Here is a 23558-nt window from a genome sequence, read left to right as displayed (position 1 = left end):
CACTAATGATCCCCACCCCCATCTCCACCACCCATGTGTTTGTCTTGGAGAAACAGAAATCTATCGTTCGATAACTGAAGTCCATTTGTTCTGTAGTGGATTTATCCCCACATGATGAAAAGGAAAAGAAAACCTGTATAGATCATTTGTCAGTATTGCCTTTCCTTCCGCTAATTATCACATCCTTTTATCTTGGTAAGGGGGGTGGTTTCTTTCTCTGTTGCAGCAATTTGCCTACACCCCCACCCCAAAAAACCCCTCACCCCTCCCAGCCTCGAATTTCCTATCGATTAGAAGATGAGAGGGAGAATGAAGGCCGGAATGACACTTTCTCACACATCCTGCTCTCAGAGAGGAGGGGGGGGGGGGATGTGTGCGTATGCATAAGTGTGCATTTCCCTGAGTGTATGTGTGTGTGTGCCCATTCAACTGTGTGTGTGACTTGAATCCATTGGGGGTTGCAAATCAATACAAGCTGGATGAGTATTGGCAAGCTCTGATTAAAGACAGTCTGTCAAATCCTTCAGTCATTTGTTCCCCACAGAATGGAGACTGCGAGGAGGAGCACATGTCATCTTGTGTGGATATGGTGTGTGTGTGTGTGTGTGTGTGTGTAAGCTGACTGAAAGACAGTGATGGCAGACGGCTGCTACCCACATTATATGAACAGCAGTTATGCAGAGTGAAGAGTGAGGAAATCAATAAAAGTGTTGAGATTTCAACCAGGAACGTACGGAGATGATTATTATGCTATAAAAGCGTGTGTGTGTGTGTGTGTGTGTGTGTGTGTGTGAGGAAGCTGCCCCTGCTGTCTTTTGTTGTCAGATTACATCATTGCCTCTTGTTAGGACTATGTAAGCCTGTCAGCTATGTTGACTTGTCCATCTTAATATGTCTGAGGTCAGTCCAGGTCAGCTACTGTATCACTTATGAGCTCTTCAATGGCAAATATCAACGAGTCAGCAACCGACAACAATAAAAGAAGCAGTAGGATCTATTAAGCATTTATATTTTTAGGATGGTTTATTGACACTAATAGTTTGTACTAATGCACTAAAATGTACTCTGTGCTGTGAGTGTGATGAGTCATCATTTATCACTGTGTATTTTTTTCATCTGTTGTCAAAAATAAAGCTGTTTCCTGCTCATTATGCAATTGTACTTAATTAGATTTTCATCATGTTTTTCATACTTGACAAGAGTGAATAAAGGAAGAAAACATCTCCAACTATAAGTGTTGCCTTCAACCAATGTAGACTATGGATGTGGAATCTGTTTACTGCCATGTATTTGGAGTCGTTTTTGACACTTGAGAATAAATCCTGATGTTAAAATTGTCTTTTATGTCACAAATATGACTGTTAACTGGAGACTTTCAGCTGAGTGTGTCGTAGTTGCTCGTAGTGACGGCAGCTGTTGAGAACACCAAGAGAACACGTAGGTGTCTTTGTAAATTCTTTGTTAATTTTACTTTAATTACAAGTTTAATAGATATGTGTCAGATTATAATTATTTATAAAAGTGTTAAAGATCCCCTCCTGACATGTTTTAATATACGTACAAAATACTCAAATGCAAATACAAATGAATAATATTTTGAATCTGATGTGCATATTCCAAAAAAAAGTTACCTTGTTACAATCCTTAAAATGACATCTATCCTTTCTCCCTCATTTCAAAGGTGCACTGGAGGCTTCAAGTTTCCACATCATACTTGTGTATGTTGCATACTGGACCACAACTGGCTCCAAACCAGTTGTGATGTCACAAATTGTTGTAGGTATGCGCCTACAATTTGCTCACTCAGATTTAAAATGAGCATAGAGAAACTTTCCCCCCTCAACAGAAGAATGTGAAAACAACCTTCTAGTGTCAAACTCTACACATACATCATTCTGCATAGCGAAGCTCAAACATCCAGGTAAAGTAACAATAAGCAAGACACATCTTTGAGTGGAGGGGTTACATTGTGTAGATGTAATCCCAGTGACTTGGTTTAGTTTGAGTTTGTGTCCATGCAGCATCAGTATTACCTGTGGTTTGGTTTCTTCCTCGTCTTTGTAGAAGAAGAGCTGGTCTGAGCGCAGCACGAACCACCGCAGCTGCCAGTTTTTCATGATGCTGCGCTGCTTCTTCAGCCAACCAGCCTTCAGCGCTCCCTCCTGAAGGCTGGGGGAGGCCGGCCGGCATGGGCCCCGCGACACCTCGCCCATCACCATGCTCTTGGACCTGGCTGCAAACACACACAAACACAAGGCATTTTTATTCTGTGTATACACAAGCTAGCCGAAAGCAAGCGGTTGTAGAGAGCCACAGGGGATTTGACGGTGGTGCTGCTTAATTTCTTCTATTTCTGTAGGCTGTGTCTTTCCATTTTCTTCCTAATAGATGCTTGTGTTATCCCTCATTCTGTATGCTGCCTTTGCACGGCCAGACTCTTCAGTCATGAACACACACAACCTTCTGCCCCAGGCTGCAATGCCTCCAGATGAACAGGGAGTGGAATTACAAAGAGGCAGCAGGCACAAATAATAATAGCAAAGAGATAAAATAGAGACCGTGAAGGGGAGGAATACACAGACACACACACACACACACAAACATGCACATAGCCTGAGGTGACAGGGATCCCCCCCTCCATTTCAGAGGTCCTTGGAAGAGACTTATTGTGTGTTGCCACAACCTAGTAGAGTAGCAGAGGCTTTTGAGCTGGGATAATAGGACCACATGGGACTGAGTGACTGGCTGAGTGACTGAAGCATTTTCAACAAACGTGTGTAACCCGAGCTCAGCCAAGGACAGGTTTAAAAGGGGATAGCAGCTTTATAGCTGTCACCATATGACATCATGTTTGAGCCCACTGAGCTACTCAGATTGTCCTTGTATGACATCAGCTTTGAAAGTAATAGATAGATGCATGTATCAGTTTGATATTATTAAATAATGACTACATCAGCTGACATTTGAGCATGTGTAAACATACAAAGCCAATGCCAAGGACACTGTTAGCCTCTGATGTATTTTCTATTATGATGCACCAGATCTAGGTTTGCACAGATGAGAAAATGACACAGAGAGCTGGCAACCTAGGCCATGCTATTTGATGTTCATGTATAATTTATAGAAATCAATTGTGGAGACATCCTCCCTGCTGGTGTGCGTTTTGTGCCACACACACACATACACACACCCTCACAGATAGAGAGAGAGAGAGAGAGAAATGATCAATGTTCAGATGGCGCAGAGGGAAGAAGGGGATGGATAAATGGGAAGGGGGAAGAAAATCAATGTTTATTCTCTTTTATTGTCTCATGTCTCTTTCCAGCATACATATAGCATAAAGGACAGTCATTTTTATTCGCATGTCACAGCCTTTCTTGGCAGTCTAAAAAGCCTGTTGATCCTCACAGATATGTTGAATGGGCTGGTCTTTGTTAAAGGTAAAGATTTTTTGACCTTGTTTCCAGGCTGACAGGTTTTCATGTGCATTACAAGACATTCAAACCTACAGAATCTTAAAATCTGTTTGGCCAATGAAACTCTTTCATCACACATGAAAACCATAAAAATGAAGTGAGAACTCACGTGTTAATTTAAATCCTTTTATTGTGAATGATTTTCACGGGGAATTGTTCTTTTGTATATGAAAATAGGTTTTCACAAGTGAAACAAATGTAATCTATGGAGTGAAAACTGTCATGTTAAGAGAATTTATGATGAAATATGAAAAACAACATATTATTGAATGAGTCTTTTTCCACTTGGTCCCGGACTGACATGTGTAGTTTATCACCTGGCAGTATTGATGATGTTGAGAATTGTTAACTTCTCACATCAGATATATATCAAAAGTATCCAAGATTATTAAATTAACCAGCTTGTAGTTTCAACAGATATGTTAGCTAGTTTGACAATTTGTTAGCCAATGGCTAATTATTTATTGGACCTAATATATCACTTTAAGCAGTATTAATAGATTTTTTTGTGCACTTGTGGGAAGCAGACCACTCAACATTAACATAACCATATAAAGTTACAGCGAACAAGTTGGCAAACAATTTCACATCCTGTGTACATGAAGCAACACTAGAATTCATTTTGAGTTGTGTTTCTGCCACTTAACACATTTAAGACAAATATTCACTCTCCTTGTGGTTCTGGTAGGGGCATGTGGTCCATTAAGGGTGCTAGAAGGAAGCCCCTCCTGCAATTCTGACTGTGAAATTCATATTTTAACGAAAAATCATTTTTGTTATTGTTGTGTTGTGTGTTTATATACATTTCAGTTGTTACTCTCACAGAAATCATACATAATTACAGAAATGTGTGATGACTAATGAAATAGGCTTTTCCTGGTCGCCCCTGACTGGTTGACACTGCACACCAAAAATAACTGGATCTGGGGCGGAAATATTTACACCCAAGAAATGTTGCCAGATTGGGTGATTTTCCGCCAAATTTAGCAGCTTTTGCTGCTTCCTTATTAGATAATGTTTACCCCCTGAAGAACATTTCTTGCTTTTAAGCTGCTAAATGCTCCACTAAATTCACAAACTAGTTGCTAATGTAGTGAGACTGAACCAAAATAGTAAACTTCTGGGCCAGAAAACCAAAACAGTCAGATGAAATATGCTAAAAATCTCTGCAGAGTTGAGGGTAACTGCAGAGTCGGGTGATAATTCTCTGAGGCTTAATCACTATGAACGACACCTTTCATATTACACATTGTCATTTAATCCATTACTGATTTGAAATTATTGATGAGTGCAACTTTAAAATGTCACCATGAATTTTCGAATGAGATACAATCTCTAATATGAGCTGTATGCTCACATCTACGATCTACACATTATTATCAAATTCCCTAAATGTATTATTTGCTTAACTGTAATATCGATTTCGATACCATGAGAACATTGCTTTACTATTTCCTATTGCTCTACATTTGAATCATATTGTATAGGTGTCTGGCCAGTATGCAAGTCTCTCTCAGGTTCCCTAAACTGGTTTTCATTGTTTGTTAGACTAACTGGGCTTAATCCCTTAAAACCATGCTGAGTGTGTGCTTTGACAGCATAAAAACAGTGAGAGTAGTGTCTGTGAAACCCTCCATTGGTTTCAGTTTGAACTTTTTGATGTCTGGTGTTTGGCTTTGTGCTACCTCTAAGTGGCAACTTGTCAAGTGTTTGAAGCCAGAAAAAACAGATCTGTGCAGCTGGTAGAACTTGGATTAGTGTTGAGATGGTATAACCAAATGGAAAATTATTTTTACTTCTTCTTCTTATACTGAAACAATAACTTTTCCAAATCCTTTATTCCTTCGTGTCAATCCATAATGTTCTGTAACATACGGGTTGGATATGTGATGGTTGGATCACTTTTAATGAGAAGAAACAGCAGGATGGAGATGGATAACTTTCTTAAGCAGCACATGACTGCTCTCCATACTTCATCAGCTTCATAACAACAACACTTCCTTGTTTCTAACTCACATGTGGCTGAACTAACCAATCAGAAACTAGAAGGACTTGGACTGAGGTAAATGTGAGGAAAACCACAGAGCTAAATTCCAGGAGATTATTATAACTATTTTAAAGATGCTGATGTAAACATACATATGTAAATAGCTAACTGTGTAAACACTGTAAATATATTTTTAGTAAATTAACTCAAACATATGAATTAACTTAACTTCTAAACCTTACAGTTCTAACAGTCGAGTCTCATCTGAAGATCAAAGGCAATATTTCACATTAATAGAACATTCTTAACATTCTTCCCAGTTATTTTCTTTCCTTCCACCCTCCTCTGTTCTCTTTTAGTATTTATCATTGTCATCTCTACCTCGGCTTTTCTCATTTATCCATCTCGTGTTAATTCCAGTCTTTTCCAGCTCTGTGTTTTCGCTCTCCTGCCCTCCTCCCTCCATTTCTCTTATTTTGACTCGCTCTAATTCTTCTCTCCCTCCTCACGTTCAGCACTGCTGGTCCTATTGAATCAGAGCTCTGTTATTACTGAAAGCACACAGGGCACATGCATGCCCGTAACACAAAGACACACACATACACACACACACACACACACACAAAGATGCTAATTATCACCACTGGCACCTCATTTAAGCAGGTTTTGTCTAATAAATTCGTTTTGGGATTAGAGGCACATTTTCATTGGCAATGTTCTAACATAATTGTTGATGCTGTTTTTTGAGAGCAATATTCATTTTTTAACCACTGCAATATGCTATTTGCTATTGGGTAATGCTATACAATAGTTATTGTTTGTATTTTAATATATTTATATGTGTGCCTTGCAGTCTATGCTCTAAAAAAAGCATCAGACATATACAAAAAAATCTCTGCATTTTAAATGTTTACTAATTCTTAATAAAGCTATTTTACATAATCTTGTAGGAGGGTGAATTGGTTGTTTGTGCTCCAAAATGTTCACTGACACTGCTTTATCATGGTGACATCAGCAGTCAGTGGTCAATGAGAGATGACTGTTGGTGAGGCATGGCGAGCCCAGAATGTTTATTTGGAGATCAAAAGTTCTTCTAAGACTGTGACGTCATGATGTCAATGGGCTTTCAAACCAAAAAGGTGTTGATGGCAGCATGTTGCTTCAAGTATCAGATAGACATTGATATACGAGAAATAGATCCATGAATTCAAAGGTTTATCAAACCCCAGCGGTTTATATTATGAGACCGGATTTTACAACTCTGCAAAGTAATCACAGCAACAAACATTTTATCTTCAATCTTGTTAATTGCAAAGTGAGTTTTCAAATTACCCTGGTCATGTTACGAAGTAATCTACTGAGAAAGCGCTGTGGTCTCATTGCAATTAATGAGGGGGCTGCATTATACTGTATTATATAATATTGTTGAAGAGACCATGTTATGTTTACTGATTAGTATCAATGACTGAACCAATTACAGCACTAACTGTCAATATTTCTGCCTTTCACAGCTCATTTTCTGAAGACCTTTTTAATTGTAAGACATTTTAAGCCTTACTTGTCACTATAACAAAAACTCACTTAAGCTGTATTTTTTTTGTCTTTTTACTGCTGCAGCTCTCTTGTCTGACATTTCTTGGCAGTAACTGGGTTCTCTTACTGGTTTCCCCACCCAAACCTGCATCTTTAAATCTGCTACTTCATACCACTAGAAATTTTAAGCTGGTACATGTGTGATCACCATCAAGATCTTCTCATTTTCCATTGAGGGCACTGACCCAGTACAGATTATTAGTGAGTTCAACCATCATGAAAGCAAAGTGGCTCATGTCTGCTCCACCGCAGTCCAAATTCAACCATGAATTCTTGATAGGGACAGTGTCTTGTTTTTTCCATATTCCTTGTCCTCCTTCAATCCTCTGTTTCTACTCACCACATCATGTCTTTCCATCCCTCCATGCCCTGCCAGTGTTAGCATAAAAGAGCACCACTGTTTAACACATCAGCTGCCTGGATCATGGACTGAGTGGAACATACACTGGCTGATGATTCACGCCTGAGTCACAACAACTGATTTTTGAGTGCGTGCGTTTGTGTGTGTGTGTGTGTGCACGTGCCAAACACTACCACCCACTGCGCCAATTTGGACATCGTGTTCAGGGTGATTCAGACCTTCCTTGGCTTGGGTGGAGCTGCTGTGTGGTGACTTCTACAACTATCGACTGCAATGTTGAACAGAGGCTGTTTTAACGTTAAAACGCACTTTTATGCATAATCACTGCAATTCACTGAAATAAACAGCATAATTGTGATTCATTATTTTACAGTAGATAGTAGTTAGGGAAGGGCTGAGTCAAATAGTAAGAACTCAACATTATGACTTTGATTTGGGGGCTTCACTGTGTGTGCAGACTGTGCACAGTATGCACACATTTGCATGTGATGACGTAAACTGATGATAATGTAAATAAGCTTGTGCGTCATATTATTTTCAGGTCGTGGATGAATAATTCTGAGCATGCAGGTGAATATCCAGGAACAACAGAAGGTCTGGCGACTCATTCAGTCATGAGCTCATACATGATACAGTATCATGAATGCACATGTTATTGGGCAGTGGGGCGTGTGCCAAGTAGACCATATAGACCGCTTAATACATTTTTAACTTCAACCAACGAGACTTAAACTGAACTGAGCTGAATGACTTAGTAACATAGCAAAAAACCCAGAGAGAGAATGTTGATAAACAAGTTGATGCCATTGACCAATAGCAAGCAGTATTTACAGCGCTGATCTTTGAGGGAACGGAAATTTAGAGCATCCAAAATGGAGGAAGCTAGTATAGCTTAGAAGAGGCATTAAGCAAGGGTTCTACAAATCCACACTATCTGAGATGCTGTAGATTCAGCCAATTTTCCCAAATGGAATTTGGTTAGTGAAGTTTATGCTTGTTCTGTCACAGGAAAGGACAAATCAAATGAGAAATGCACATAGAGTCTCCTGGAGGACATAGAATGAGCACTATGTTCATAAAAAGCTGGAGTGTAACGACTGAGCATGGAACTGATGTTACAATGTGAACAAATGGTTGTCTGCAGACTGAAAATCAAAACACAAGTGGTATGACACATGGAGGCACACTTGATGCTACATTCTTACACACACACACACACACACACACACACACACACACACATGCCTGAACACACACACACACACACACACACACACACTCAACACAGTCTAGGTCCCTATGATGTCACTTAATGCAGTTTGGAGCCGCATATTTGCTATCAGCAGGAAATGGATCTATGGCTCTTATGCACATCGCAGAGGAGCCCATCCATTAGCATGGCAGGGTGGGTACTCCACAATAGCAAGACAATACTACACTGATGGCTAAATCACATACACACACACACACACACACACACACACACACACACACAGAGGCATGTTGGAGGAATTCAATTTCATTAATCTGGTTGTTGTGTAGTGATTTATGGCTGGTGGAAAATAGCAGAGAGAGTTACAGGTGCATCGGTGCGTAACTTCCAGTTATCCTATCACTGTTGATTAATGTGTTAACCATTGAGTGTGTATGTGTGTGTGTGTGTGGCAGCCTTCACTGACAGGCTGGGGGTGTGGCAAGTAATATACAGCCTGTATGTGAGAGCTGCAGTGGAGTGGAACTGATGTGCAGCAGCGGGTGTGTGCATATCTATCCGTGCATTTCTGTGCATGTTATCTCCACATCGTGCATTAATGCACATGATATGAGTGTGCCGGTGTGTGCATTTTTTATCCACGCCTCATGCTCTCGCTCGCTGTATCAGGCTGTGGAGATGTTCATTCATAAGCCTTGGAAAGGCAGAATGTCAGTGTGTTACTACAATGCAGGACTTTGATCATAAAACCATGGTAACACAGATCAAAAAGATGCAGCAAGAGAGTGAAGCAGCTGATATGTGGGCATTTAAAGCTGCTGCTAGATTTTCTCATGCCAGCCAAAGAAAAATGTACCCAGAATTCATTCTATTACAGTGTTAATATGTCGCTGTTTATAGCAGTTAATGAAGCAAAAGAGTCAGATTTTTCTTTATGGAGCAGACATTGATGATGAATTGACTCCTTATTAGCAACATTTGTTTACTGCCTCCTAGTGTAGATTGGTAGCTTATTGGTTAACTCATACAAGCATTTATAATTAAGAGGAAGGATAATTGCTAAGGTTGGGTTTAGTTGGCTAAATAATGCAATAGTTCCACATTTTGGAAATTTGCTTATTCACTTTCTTGGCCAAAGTTAGATGAGAAGATTGTTACCATTACTCATGTTTGTATGCTAAATATGACGTTAGAGCCAGCAGAGGATTAGCTTGGCTTAGCATAAAGATTGGAGACAGCAGGAAAACAGCAAGGTTGGCTCTTTGTAAAGGTGGAAAAACATCTAACAGCACCTCTAAAACTCACTTACGAACAAATTGTAACTCATTCGCTGATGCTGTAAACAACACAACTTTTTGTTTTACTGGCTATTAGTGCAAACAATTTGGAAATTTTCTCCTGCTTCCAGTGTTTATGCTAAGCTAATTGTCTGCTCTAGCTTTATTTTTAGTGTACAGACATGGGAACGGTATCGATCCTCTCATCTAACTCTTGCCAAGAAAGCGAATGAGCATGTTTCCCAAAATGTCAAACTGTTCTTTTAAGTGGAGCTCAGTTAGGCAAGAGAGGAGGATGAAAAGACTGTGAAATGTAGTTAGTAGTTTCCAAACAAAAATAATTCAATTTAGCTGTTTTAGGTAGAAGACAAACTGCCCTTCCAAATTCAAACAAGATATAGTCTATACACTGTATATCTAAGCTAGCAATCCTGTCAACTGAGCTTCTGGCAACATGAATTTCACAGCCATGAATGATCGATAAAAACCTCATAATAATTTACATTATTCATTTCTATTTTGATTGTCAGTCAGAAAGGGTTCATATGCTGAATGCTAAAACATTGCTGTGTAAGTGTTGTGACCCTTTCATGACCCGTTTTGACCTTAGCTGAGTATGTACTACACGACTACATCTGTCACATACCCATTTATTCATGGGCTTCACGCAACAAATGTGATGCGGTCAGTAGTGAAGCACTAATTTACAGAAGGTATGCAGAGAATGCTTCACATGCAGAATGACATAGTCCGCTTTAATCTCTTCAATTTTCACCGTCTTAACGGACGTGCAGCGAGGATAAATGGTGCTCTCACCTCCTTAGATTTGCAACAGCTGCATTTACATTTTTATATTGATTTGGATATTTGAGCCTTCTGTAAATGTACAGTATATTAAACCTCTTTACATGCTTGATTGTAATGCAACTAATGGTAAACCATCATGTTAGTTAAAACTATTTGATGTTGCCTAAGCATGATGTAATCAATTATGTGCTGATTTACAAAATGTCTACAGTGAATTACTCTTACTCATCAAGCCAGTTGAATCTGCTCTGCAGCCTTATTAATATATGCAAATACAGATTTAATCCACTTTGCTACCAATTTCATGCTGCTCCAGCGGAGGATTTACACATCACTCACCCATTCTTGGGAACTATTCATTTCATCTTAATCAGATCCAGCTGTATAATTGCAGTCATGGAGATTAGTGCCAAGGAAGAAAGGACACACACACTCGCACGCATGGACATATTGACACATCCATCCAGAAAGACAAACACACACATATACTGGGCTACATGCTCGAGTGTGCACACGCATACATGCAGCAGCAGCTGACAGCAGCTTGATAGTGCTGAGCGTTGCAGTGATGAAACTAGAGATGCTGCTCTAATAGAATTCACACCGGCAGCATCGGCCAGCTGTAGTAGAATGCTAATGTGTGCGAGAGGTTTCCTGCGTGGGCAGTGCCACTGCTTCATTCAGAAATACGTGACTGCAGCATAGTAGTGGAGGGAAGATAGATGAAGGGGAGGAAAGCTGTTTCTGCATATAAATTCTTCTCTTAAATTAGAATTTTGAGGAGAAAATGCACTTTTGCAAATGCTTTACATTTGTAAAAGTGTATGGCAAAGTCCAGGTAGAGCTACTGCATCATCAACTCCCATCACAGTCCCTGTCAGAGATGACATGATGTGTCACTACAGAGTTGTAGGTGAAGGATGAATAAGCAATTAATGGCAGGTAGTGTTGATGTGAATCAAACAAACCGTGTCCGTACCTCTCCTGGTCTGTCTGATCTTTGGGCTCAGCATGGTTGTCATCGCTCGTCCGCGCGCTCTCCTCTCGGCATGTTCATGTACATCCAAAGCACCCCACCCCTTGTCTCTCCCTCTGCCTCTCTGAGTCTTTGCCTCTCTCCTCTTCTTCTCTCTCTGACCTTCTGCAGTGCGGCCGGCAGCTAGGGGGTTGGGAGAACAGGGGAGGGGAGGAGAATGGAAAGAGAAGGGGGTGGTGAAGGAGGAGGAGAAGGAGGAGGAACTACCCCTTTTTTTTTTCTCTGCGCACACGCCCAGTGGCCTCCACGCCTCCCTGTTTTATTATTCATAGCTGTGCTTCCGCCTGGGGTGGATGGCAGAGGAGGAGGAGGAGGTTTTTGAGGAGGGTCATATACCGGCAGAGCATGGGCCTGACCGGCTAACAGATGCCTGATTTTAAGTGTTATTTTCTGCAGTGAGTGCTTTCTCTTCATAATCTGTATGTTTGAAAGGGGAGAGAAGGAGAAGGGGAGGGGGTGTTCATCTGGCAGGTGTGTCCTCCTTCTGCACCTAATTAAGCTGTAGAGGTCCTCAGCATGTATCCACCTCTTTCCCTTAATCACTCATTTTTCCCTCATCCTCCCTCTTCTTTTTCCTCTTACCTCTTTCTATTTCTCTCTGTCTTGTTCTGAGTCAATGTTTGGAGTCCTTTTTTAAATATTTTGTTTTCCCTCTCCTTCCACCTTGTTTCAATTCCCTTCCCATTCTTCTGTACATCTGTCAGTCTCTCCTCTTTTTTCCCTTTCTTCTTAATCACTTTTCTTAACCATTTTCACTCATGCCTCTCTTGGCTTTCTAAGAATGATGCTGACTTTCAATTCAAAGTCAGACGTGGGAAATTCCCAGCTTGTACAGTAGAGCGTAATTACATGCTCCAGGCATTCCAGTGGCACAACTCAGGAAAACCAGGGGAGATAAAAAATACTGGTCCCCCTCTGACAGACAATGTCCTGTCCCCTTGAGCTACAGTGGCCTGTAATTGACACAAAAAGTGTGTAGGAGTGTGGCACTAGAAGCAAGATGAATTTATAGCCAAGAAGGAAAATGTCACCGATGTCAATTTTGGAACTGGGTTTAGATCTAGTCTTGACTGTATGGCAAGAAATGCATATGAGTTACAGTTGCATTTCAGCCATTTGACTCTTCTCTTAGGGAATTTTCACAGCTATAGTTTTTTTGCTGTGGTCTGAATTAGTTGATGAGTTGGTGAACTTGGTGCATTTTCCTCTTGGTTCGGTTTCTTTTCACACAGAGAAAAATCCAAGTGAGCCAAAATGCAGCACCACAAGCCTTGTGAGAATGTTCACTTAACTCATTGGTCAGATCTGTCTGTGGCAGGAGCAAGAATGTAAACACAGGAAGAAGGTCCTGAAGGAGGTCCACTGGCCATATACAACGAAATACGTTGCGCTAGTCCAGCTCTGACCTTGATTCATTCTCTGGCTAGTTGTTAGCAACTGCTAAATTCACTCATCCGCATCCAATTATGCAAAGCTCACCTGGCCACGGAAGCTGCTTCACTCAAACTTGCGAGTACACCTAGTAGTTGGGTTGGATTAGGTCACGTTCCCACCACAAATCAAGTGCTACAGAGATCGTTTGCGAACGGACTGCAACCACTTCCTCTGAAGAGTCTTGGTGCAGTTGTCTTGGTCCACACCTGTCCAAACGAATCATACCAAGGGGGAAAATGAAGTTCGATTTAACTGGACTAAAAACTGCAGGTAATAAAACAACCTTAGTCAACAAAAAATAAAGACATTTTAGTCCTGTTTACATCTGTGAATTTTTAGTCTAATTTTTGTCACGCATTTTCAATTTTTATATTTTCATAACTTGCAAGTAACACACAAAGTTCTTGCAGAGAAACTCTTGTGGGCAGTTGTGTCAGATCATAAACTAATTCTGAAAAGGTCAAAAAATCCCGAACCCACACCTCGATCTAGGGTCTCTTAATAACTATCAACAAATGGTCACTAATCTTCCATTTTTTATCTAAAGCACTAGAGAGAGTTGTGTCTCAGATTCCACCTCTGTGCCTCTACTGGATCTCAGTGAAGGCTTTGACACCATTCATCATTGTATACTATTAAAATTCACTAAATTCAAATTCACTGATATTAGATATGGAGTATGGAGTACCTCAGGGCTCAGCTCTTGGCCATCTGCTTTTCTCTCTTTGCCTCTTGGCAAAATTATATGTACTTTTGGAATAAATTTCCATTGCTACGTGGATGATACTCAGCTCTATGTGCCTACAAATGCTGATGATCATACTCAAATTACTTAATTAGAGGACTGCTTGGCTGCTGTGAAAAACTGGATGTCACAAAATTTCCTGCTTCTAAATTCAGACAAAACTGAGATGCTGGTCGTTGGCCCTGCTAGACATAAGTTTGATCAAGTAACAGCTCAACAACTGTGTGATTTCACAAAGTGTGGCAGCCAAAAATCTTACATTTGGTCCTAGCCTTTCCTTTGATAAGCACATTAAAGAAATCACCAGGACTGCCATTTTCCACTTTCATAACATAGCTAAAATTCAGTCTAATACATACATTTGTTTCATCCAGACTTGATTACTGTAATGTTCTGTTTTCAGGTCTGCCACATGCTAGTACTAAAAGTCTTAAGATGGTTCAAAATTCTACAGCTACAATCTTAACTAAAACAAGAAAATTTGACTGTATTACACCAATTCTAGCCTCCCTTCACTGGCTTCCTATCCATGTTAGATCAGATTTTAAGGTGTGCCTGCTGACTTATAAAATCTGAAATAGGCACACTCCATTAAACCTGTCTGATCTCCTTAAACATTATATTCCATCTCAAGCTCTCCGCTCTCAAAATACAGGGCTTCTGTGTGTATTCAAAGTTAAAAGGAAGTCAGACAATCCGAGTCTTTTGAGTCCTTTAAATCTAAACTTAAAACTCATATTTTTACCTTAACCTACAATTAGCTGCTTTGATGTCTTTTCTTGTCTCTTCTCCCGTGTATGTGAATGAGTCTCCCCTGTGTGTATGTGTAGTCTGTCGTCCTGCTGGTCACGTGGCTCAGGTCCTATTCTTTTCTGGTGGCATGTGGAAGCTGCTTAGCATTCTATTTATCACTTATTTATTCATATATATCTTGTTATCCTGTTGAATGCTGCATTCTGCAATTTGTGTTCTATCCTGTACACACAACATCTATTGCATGTCTGTCTGTCCTGGGAGAGGGATCCCTCCTCTGTTGCTCTTCCTGAGGTTTCTTCCATTTTTCCCCCTGTTAAAGGTGTTTTAATGGAGTTTTTCCTTATTCGAATCAAGGGTCAAAGGACAGGGTATGCAGTATTGCTGTGTAGACTGTAAAGCCCCCTGAGGCAAATTTGTGATTTGTGATATTGGGCTATACAAATAAAATTGACCTGACTTGAAGCTGGCTAATTCTCTAATCGTTTCCCATTCTCTTAATGATACTGTCAGTGGTCCAGTGTAATTCCCAGTAATTTGATCTGATCGACTTGTTCTAGTTTTGAGCCCTGTATAGAGAGATGCTCAGATTTATGAGGCTACAGCTGTCGCCACCTTGATGAATATAGCTACAAGGGTTACAGGTGTCATTCTCATCTATAACCAGGTTAGCGTAAAAGGCTTAGTTTCCCTGTCTAATGGTTCTAATGGTTCACACACACAGGGCTTACAATACTCTCCTCGGTCAATCCAGTTGTCATTTCGAAACTCTATTAAACAGAACCGCTCACTTGTCATTCTTACTCACCTAGCATAAGTGCAGCTTCGTGCTCATCATTTGCTAAAATACTGTTCAGCTCCTGGGTTTAGCTTGAGACGAGCCACAGTAATATTTCTTCAGCGAACATCTAGAGGAAAATCTAGAGGGTTGACACAAATGATAACCAACTGAAAGTAACATTAACATTGCATCCACAGCCATCAATAATGTAATGTAATTATGTAAATATTAGCATTAGCTTACCTTTTGACAAATGCTGGTATGGTTAGCTGCATGTTTTCGTGGTTTGTCCTAGTGTTTTGTTGCTGCTCCTTGTCTAATTTTCTGCAGGACTGCAGATGAATTTAGTCCATAAATCTTTTTCTTTCTTTCTTCCAAAAACCGGTAACGTTAGCTAACAACACTGAGACATAACATTTCTGAAATATGAGATGCAGCTAATATAGTGCAACAAGTCAAGAGATACTTTTGGTGGACATATTTGTTGAAGAAAAATGCAATAAATTTTTTCATAGTTCTCATTTTCAAAGATTACATTTTAAATTATAGTATAAGTCTTGTTTTTTTCACCAAAAAAAGGTACTCAACAAATATTTTTTTTCATGGTTTTTGTTGATGAAGCTAACGCTGAATGTCACCATGCCAAATCCTGGAATAATCATAATGTTTTGTATCAAAAATTAACACATGTAGCAACTTTTAGAAAACAGTTATCTGAAAGACAGAAATTTCAAAAACTCGCTAAAAAACTATTATCACACCACTATAGGTTTAAATTTTTATCTGTCTTCATTCCAATAACCAAAGACGATCAGCTTTTAGGACTTAGTAATATTTTGTATGGAGGTAGAAAAGAGCACAAGAAGCTTTTGCTCAGTTTTTAAATCTTACATGTTTTATGTAACATTTTGCTTGTAAGTGCTGTTTCTTTGCATTTTCCCTATCTGATGTCTGAATTTCCTACTTTCAGTCTTCTCTGGAAGGCACCATCAGACCTGTCGTTGCTGTAGCAGCTGTGCTACAGCAGCCGGGCTTCCCTCCTCCTCCAGTCTTCAGAGGATAATAGTCTTAAGTCCTGCGCTGCAATTGAATCAGTCAAGGCCCCACGTCAACCACAGCTGCTCTTATTACAGAGCAAAGAGGGAGAGAGACACAGAGAGGGTGGAGGGGTGTGTGTGCCCTCACATACACATACATGCACATATACACACCAGCCAACAAATGTGAAGATAGATCTATGGCGCACATGCATGTGGATCAAGACAAAATGGAGCCAAAATGAGGCTGACACAAACAGAGATAGGGGTCACACAAGCTGAAATGAAACAGGGAAAGAGGAGGGACACACCAACAAGAAACCACACGCACACACACACTCATACACACCAAGAAGCCAAAATGAGACAGCAATAAAAAGCCTTCAGTGCCAGTGTTTGGTTTAAGACTGAGGTTGGGTGAAAGCGATGTGGCCACACCATACTGGGTGTGGCACCAAGTGTTGTTTCCCTCTGAATTTATCACCCAGATCATCCTCATTTTGTTCTTTTATCACAGGGTGGCATGTTGGATGAAAATGGAAAAGACAGGAAGGTGAGAGGAGTAATGAACAGACTCTCAGATCTGATAATTGAGGCCACACAATGAGACAAACAGCAGAGTCTCAAACCACCAGACCAGTCCTCAACCATGGTTGTCCTGTTTTTGTTTAGACATAACCACCGGGCTGTTCTCTGTATACAATTCACTGGCACCACAACCCTGGTATGTATGAATTTCCATGTCTATTTCAGCTCTCTTGAATGTTAGGCTGTTCTTTCCAGCTTAATGTTAAGGAGACTTTTTGTATTAAAGGTGCCCTGTAGAGTTTTCTTCTAAACAAACGAAAATTACATTTACATTTATTTTTATGCAATGTTTGTATCCTTGAGGTCTAATAAACATGTTGAAAGCATTTTCGTTCTCATAAAACAGCTGCAAAGCAGATTATTTTGAATATTTAAAAATCTGCATTGTTTACATCCATGTTTACTAGTGAACAGTCTTCTTCTTCTCTGCCTTTGTGGGTACATTGCTGCATTTCTTGGTGCATTACTGCCACCTGTCCAAGCCCCAGGCCCCGGGCCTCTGACCGAGGACCAGGGGCTTCACATGACATGAGCTTAAAAAACAAGACAAAAACAAACAAAAAAACCCACAGTAAACATGATGTAGGAGAGTACCAGTAAGCTATCTGTGATGCGGGGGCGGATGTGATGAGGAGTGAACTGTCTCGCTGTGCTTCAACAGTCTTTGAAAAAACATGATTTCTGTCATTATTTTTGCTTGTGATGTTTAAGGGTTGTTAATTGAAAAAAATGATCTTCTTGTGTTGCCGCTGTGCACACACACAGGTCTACTTGGCTGATAACCTAGCTTTGTCTTGACTTACTGTTGATTTGTCTTATATTGATGACTTTCCGATTCTGTTTACTGATTAGGAGGGCACTTCATTTGCTATTTGTCACTGTCCGTTGATGCAGGGTGTTGAATGTTGCAGATGAAATTGAGAAGACTGATTTTCTCGTGTTCCTGCCATGCACACACACAGGCCTACTTGGCTGGCGTAACCTAGGTTTGTCTTGACTTATTGTTGATTTTTTTTCTTATGTTGATGAGTTTGTACTCTGTTTACTGATTAGCAGGGAACTTGATTTATTATTTGTCGCTGTCCATTAACGCAGGGTGTTGACTAATTGTATATTCATTATTTATCAAACAAAGGTGGAAATAAATTGCTGGTTACGGCTCCTCAAATGTGAAGATTTGCTGCTTTTTTACGTCACTGTCGACTGGGCTGCTTGTTGAACAGATCAAACAATTTGAAGACATAACCTTGGACTCTGGAAAATTGTGATTCACCATTCTATATTCTAAATCATAAATCATGCAATCAAAATAATAATTGACAGACTAATCAGTGCTGAAAATAATTGTCAGCTGCAGCCTCAGTAAATGTTCTTCATTATGTACTGCTATATTAATTACTGCAGATTTAAAATGACTGAAGGTGAAAAGAAGAACAAGGACTTTATCTCTTCTATTACTAAATATAACTTGTTGCATGGCTTGTCATAGTGATAACTTCCAGCTGTATTGTTTATCTCATTGTTCCAGGTAGCACTTCAAACTGCTACTGTATCACATGGGAGTATGACTGGCTCACAAGGCAGAAGTCATCAACATCAAGAAAAACAATCCTGCCATGACAATATAGTGAAGGCTGACCAGCAGCCACTAAGAGTTAAACTCATTGACTTTAGCCTGGCATGTTATGTGTTGGCTGCTGAGCATGCCGTTCACCTTTCCAGAACATGTTGTACAGGTAACTACAGTAAAATGATCCTCATCACAGCTGAAGACTTTTCTGTTTCCCACTGCTTTTAATTAAACCAAATTTGAGGGTTGATATCTTACACTGCACTGTAACTTTTATTCTCCTGTTTTATCTGTCTTATTCTAATTTAGCTTCTTCTTATCTCCAACTTAACACTTTTTAATTGTATTTAAATGTCTGTTTATATTGCCTTGTGTTGCTTTTATATTCTGTCTTGATGCCTTTTATGTTCTATGTGAAGCACTTTGAATGGCTTTGTTGTTGAAATGTGCTATACAAATGAACTTGCCTTGCCTCACTGCTGTTTCTGTTAAGAACAGCATGAAAGAGGTGAGATTTTAGTTTTTGTACCTGATGGTTATGTCTTGCTGTATTTCTTCTCATGGAGCTCCTGCAATCATCAACAATACTTGTCTGTCCATCTATCCATCCATCTTGTACTTGGCCCTGAAGAGTTCACCAATGAGACTTAAGACAATAAGAAATTACTTACTTGATACAAGTTGGTTCAGGTTGAATCTCTTGATGACTTTGACAACATAGTTACTCTGTTTAGATCAGACTTTAATGTGAGAAGATTTTAAAGAGATATCTTCAAGATATCTTGAAGATTTGATGATTTGACATATTATTTGACTTTTCTTGTCTGTGTGTCAGCTGATGAAAATGAATATTAAAGTGATCAGCATCTGTTTGTGCACCTGGTAAAGTAGATACTGTAGCTGGATGCTGACCAGAGTATTAAACCCATGGAGCCTCCCTCACTGCTCCCAGTAAGTATCAAATAATGTCTCAAGTGCTCAAAGGCTCTTTGTGTTTATAGCTTTAACAAATGCCACATTTCTTTGCAATTTTTTTGTTTTTGCAGAGATTGTTACAAGGACCAACATTAAGAAGGAGGTGTGGTTGAAGAGATTTTTCCAAAGGATTACAAATTCTGTTTACCTATACTTCTCCAGTGATGGATGAGCAGACGACAACACCATGATCAATTGAATCCATCATCATTTACCATTCATTGTTTATCATTTATTATTCATCATGTATTGATAAATCTAGACAGACAGAAAAGGTCTGCAGTGTATCCTCACTCACCACTGTAAGAAACCTAAATATCAATTGTCAAGTGTCCAGCACTATGACTAATGAACCAGTCGATTTTTGTAAATAATGCATGTAGTCACATCTCAGAGTATGTGCTGTTTTATGAAAAATGAGATAATGATTCCTGTGTTCTACATATCACACCACATGCAGTATGTGGATTTTTAACACACTGTTGATGCTAATCTTAAGTTAGTTTTTGTATCTGAAACAAACTCCTTTTGTTGTGTGTTTAACAAACTCTCTAATTAGCCTTCAGTCCTGAATGTGCACTGGAGTACACACATCTAATCAATTACCTCCTTATTGCAGAATCTGTAACCTATTGATTACAATTCAAGTTCTTTCAAACAAGGGGCTTTAGTTGTAGTTTAGTATCATCAAAGCATATCACAATCTATAGCAACAATAACATTGCTGTTTAAATGCCATAAATAGAACGCAGAAGATTGCTAGGCATATGTTTGGCCTCTTTAATGAGAGATTTTGTAGTATTATTTATATCAGCTACACAGGATCATGAAAGAGATGCTAATAGCACTCAGAGCTGAAAGGGAGGTTTTCTCTTTGGGATACTGAACATTTCCCTCCCATTACTTCATGCGATTCATGCTGTTTATGGCACAGAAACAAGTTATTTTAGTGGAAGCATCGAGATCAGCTGATTCGCTCACAGAGGCAAATATTTTACATCAAGTTCAAATGAACTTCTATCAGTTTTGGAAGACATACTGTCTGAAAAAGCAATGGATCCAACTGAGGTCAGCTTGGTAAATATGCCAGTAAAACCTGCCCAACTTAGTGTACTTTTAACATTAGACACTGGAATAGCACCACTCCCTCCTTGCAACCTAGCCCACTGACTGTTGTTGCTTCTCAACGTGGACTATTGACTGGCTCGGCATCTTCGTGTGGTCCTTTGAGGTACTCTGCATGTACTTTGAGTGATAGAGTGATGACGATGAAAGCTGGCTTTCAAGCCAAAGGTGATGTTCAGTCAACTAAGGTTGTTTTAACAAGACAATAACTACTACTACAAATGGAAGATGACAAGCCTATAACTGGAGGACCAGGTCCTCATGACGCTAATGAAGTTCTGCCAAGACTACCCAATTTTGCACTTGAGCCAGCTCTGTAGCACAAAGACAGTAAGGAGTGTATAATACATTTTCACTACACTTTTTAGAGAGATGAATCAGACCAGCATGCTGATCTCATTCCAGATCTTTTCCAATGGCAGAGGAAGTTTGACTGAGGTTTGTCAACGCACCCTGCTAGTAGCCACTACATTACCAATTTTAGCGCCACCTCTTTTGCGAGGTTGTGTGGATGAACTTTGCTGTGTGATAGCTAAAATATTTCTGTTCTGTCAAACTGCTGGAAATAACCTTACTCCATCACATAGTCATTGTTTGGTGATACCTGCAGAACAATATATCCTTTTAGGTAGAAATGGAACTTAATGTAGCAAACCATGTTGAAAATGCAACCAATGCGGTTTGTCTTGTTAATAATTGTGTCTACCCCTCCTCTGTCCCCGCTGAGATCAAATAATGTCACTGAGGATGAACCATGCTTGGAATGCTAACATGTCCTCACAATCCACAGTGTTTAGAAAACCTTTTAAAATATTGATACCGAGGATGATTAAAATTTCATTTTGGCAGGGATGGGCTGTGCTAACAGACCCGTGGGTGGCTGCTGAAGGTGTGACTGTTGACTTAGCATTACTTATTGATTGCTACTGACTGACTGATTTGCCTCAGCAGTTAGTCACTGGCAATGTCAAATGGACTTTATTGACTTAAACTCTTCCTCTCTAAATTATTATATTGAAACCATATTTTTGAGACATTTGTTAACAGTTTATAAACATACAATATATACTGATGTGATGAAGTACCTCGATTTATCTGGTCCTATCTATCTTATTTTATTTATACACATTTTCTCAATAAATTTTTCAGAAAATATGTTACATATTGATATAATTGTAGGATTGTAAAAGGCAGAAGTACATTTTAAAATGTTTTTATGACATATGAAAAAGTATAATTCAAAAGAAATGATTGATTATTTTTTATTTGTACATGACAAAGCTTGCATATGTAATGAATTAAAAAATCCTAAAAAGCATAATGAAAGATTTTATGATGGAGAATGTCTTAAAAGTTGAAAAATCCCAGCCTGTTCAGCAGCTGTTCCATGTGCTTACTATAATTCTGATATTCTGTCAATTATTTAATGTAATAACCTGTCCCATTTACAGTAATGAAATAACACTACCTAAGCAGGAGAGTACTAAACGATGAAATGTTGTTTTTTCACTCTTACATTGCAATGTTAAAGCCTCTGGGAAAATGTAATTATACCTTGGCTAATATGCAAAGCAAAACACTACAGAAAGAATATTGATAAAAGTGATTTGCAAATGTTGCTCATTAAAACCCTCTCTGTCTAATAAGTTAACAGTCCAGTGACTGAAGCCTCATCTCACATCTTTAATTAGCAGAAAGACAATTAAATTGGTGCTCACTAAAAGACTAGTGTGACTGACTGAGGAGACACACAGCAGACAGGTGTTTTCCCATGAGGTCTGTCTGTCTGTCTGTCTGCCTGCCTGCCTCCTTTTTTCTTTCTCTAACCCCTTTTGCCCCCATTACCCTCCTTCACTACTCTGTCACTGACAATTAGCACCGGGACATGACTTCATCCACTAATGGATATGAAGAGAGCTGACAGGACTGCAGACTAAGGTGTATGCAATATGGATGGCAGCCTTCTGCCTGTCTGACTGTGTTTCTGTCTGTCTGTGTGTCTGAATTTTCTTATTCTTACTTACTTAGTTTTTTTTTTTTGCCAGATTAGAGTTGTTGCACACAAACATTATCCAAAAGAAGAGTTCTTATGAAGTTATAATAAAATGTCATTAGTTGACTACAGTATAACATCAGTGTAAACTATTACTGCATTGTTCTACTGTAGAGAGCCAAAGTCCTGACAGGGCTCACAAATTTAAATGAATTAATGATCCCTGTCAAGAAGAATGAATGAATGACATGACACTGATGTACAAACATGTAGTAATTTGTATCCAACCAGGGAATTCTCACTCATCTCTGCCTGTCAAGTGTTTTAGTGTCTTTCAGCTCATATTGTTTCAGTTTTATGGCCTGCAACTTTACAGTTTTTGTTCAGTCTCTCTGCTTTCAGCAACTTTGGTTTCAAGTAGCTGTTTATTGTAAAATAAAAAAGTAAAAAAAAAAAAAAGCCAGATATTTTTCTCAGGAGTTGGTGGAGATCAAAACAGAGATAAAAGAAGAGTGAGTATTGGCTGCAATCTTGTAATCACCATCCGGTGGCCCGACTCAAAATTAATGTTAATGTTGCTTCATGTGTAAATAAGTTAAACATAAAAAATAAAGCTAAACTGTTTGGTTACAGGTTCACCATATTATATTATCATCTTAATAAGATACAAATGGCACCTTTGATACATAAAAATGTAAATGGTAGAGGAACCTTTACCTTATTGAAAGCCCCACAATGAGTTTTTCAGTTCCCTGTTTCATTTCCTGTAATGTAACCAAGTCCAAGTGCCCTCTATCTCAGCCAATA

General features: G+C 39.3%; 1 protein-coding gene and 1 long non-coding RNA gene across 5 annotated transcripts in view; one reads left to right on the top strand and one right to left on the bottom strand.

Moving 5' to 3' along the window:
• The window catches only part of si:dkey-191m6.4 (rho GTPase-activating protein 22), a 44665-nt gene extending 28082 nt beyond the window's left edge, over positions 1-16583 (bottom strand). Inside the window, exons 1-5 of one of the 4 annotated variants that reach the window (XM_044338382.1) lie at positions 16428-16583; positions 15707-15795; positions 15491-15602; positions 11694-11873; positions 2034-2233 (exon numbers count right to left, since the gene is read on the bottom strand). In XM_044338382.1, the coding sequence (XP_044194317.1) occupies positions 2034-2233; positions 11694-11873; positions 15491-15497 (387 nt within the window). In that variant the 5' untranslated portion in view covers positions 15498-15602; positions 15707-15795; positions 16428-16583. Of the gene's footprint in view, positions 1-2033; positions 2234-11693; positions 11874-13229; positions 13388-15490; positions 15603-15706; positions 15946-16427 lie in introns of those variants that run through there. The other 3 variants (XM_044338381.1, XM_044338383.1, XM_044338384.1) reach the window with 3 other exon arrangements.
• Positions 16584-16723: 140 nt separating this feature from the next.
• On the top strand, positions 16724-20766 carry LOC122971648. The gene is made up of 5 exons (XR_006399540.1): positions 16724-17053; positions 17173-17224; positions 18617-18824; positions 19494-19609; positions 19705-20766. It is a non-coding gene; the product is annotated as an uncharacterized LOC122971648 (long non-coding RNA).
• The last annotated feature ends 2792 nt before the right edge of the window (positions 20767-23558 follow it).

This window comes from Thunnus albacares, chromosome 20 (genome assembly GCF_914725855.1).
Source record: "Thunnus albacares chromosome 20, fThuAlb1.1, whole genome shotgun sequence".
NCBI classification, from domain to species: Eukaryota; Metazoa; Chordata; class Actinopteri; order Scombriformes; family Scombridae; genus Thunnus; species Thunnus albacares.
Note: the sequence above shows the minus strand (reverse complement) of the source record. Positions and strands in the feature narration are given on the sequence as shown.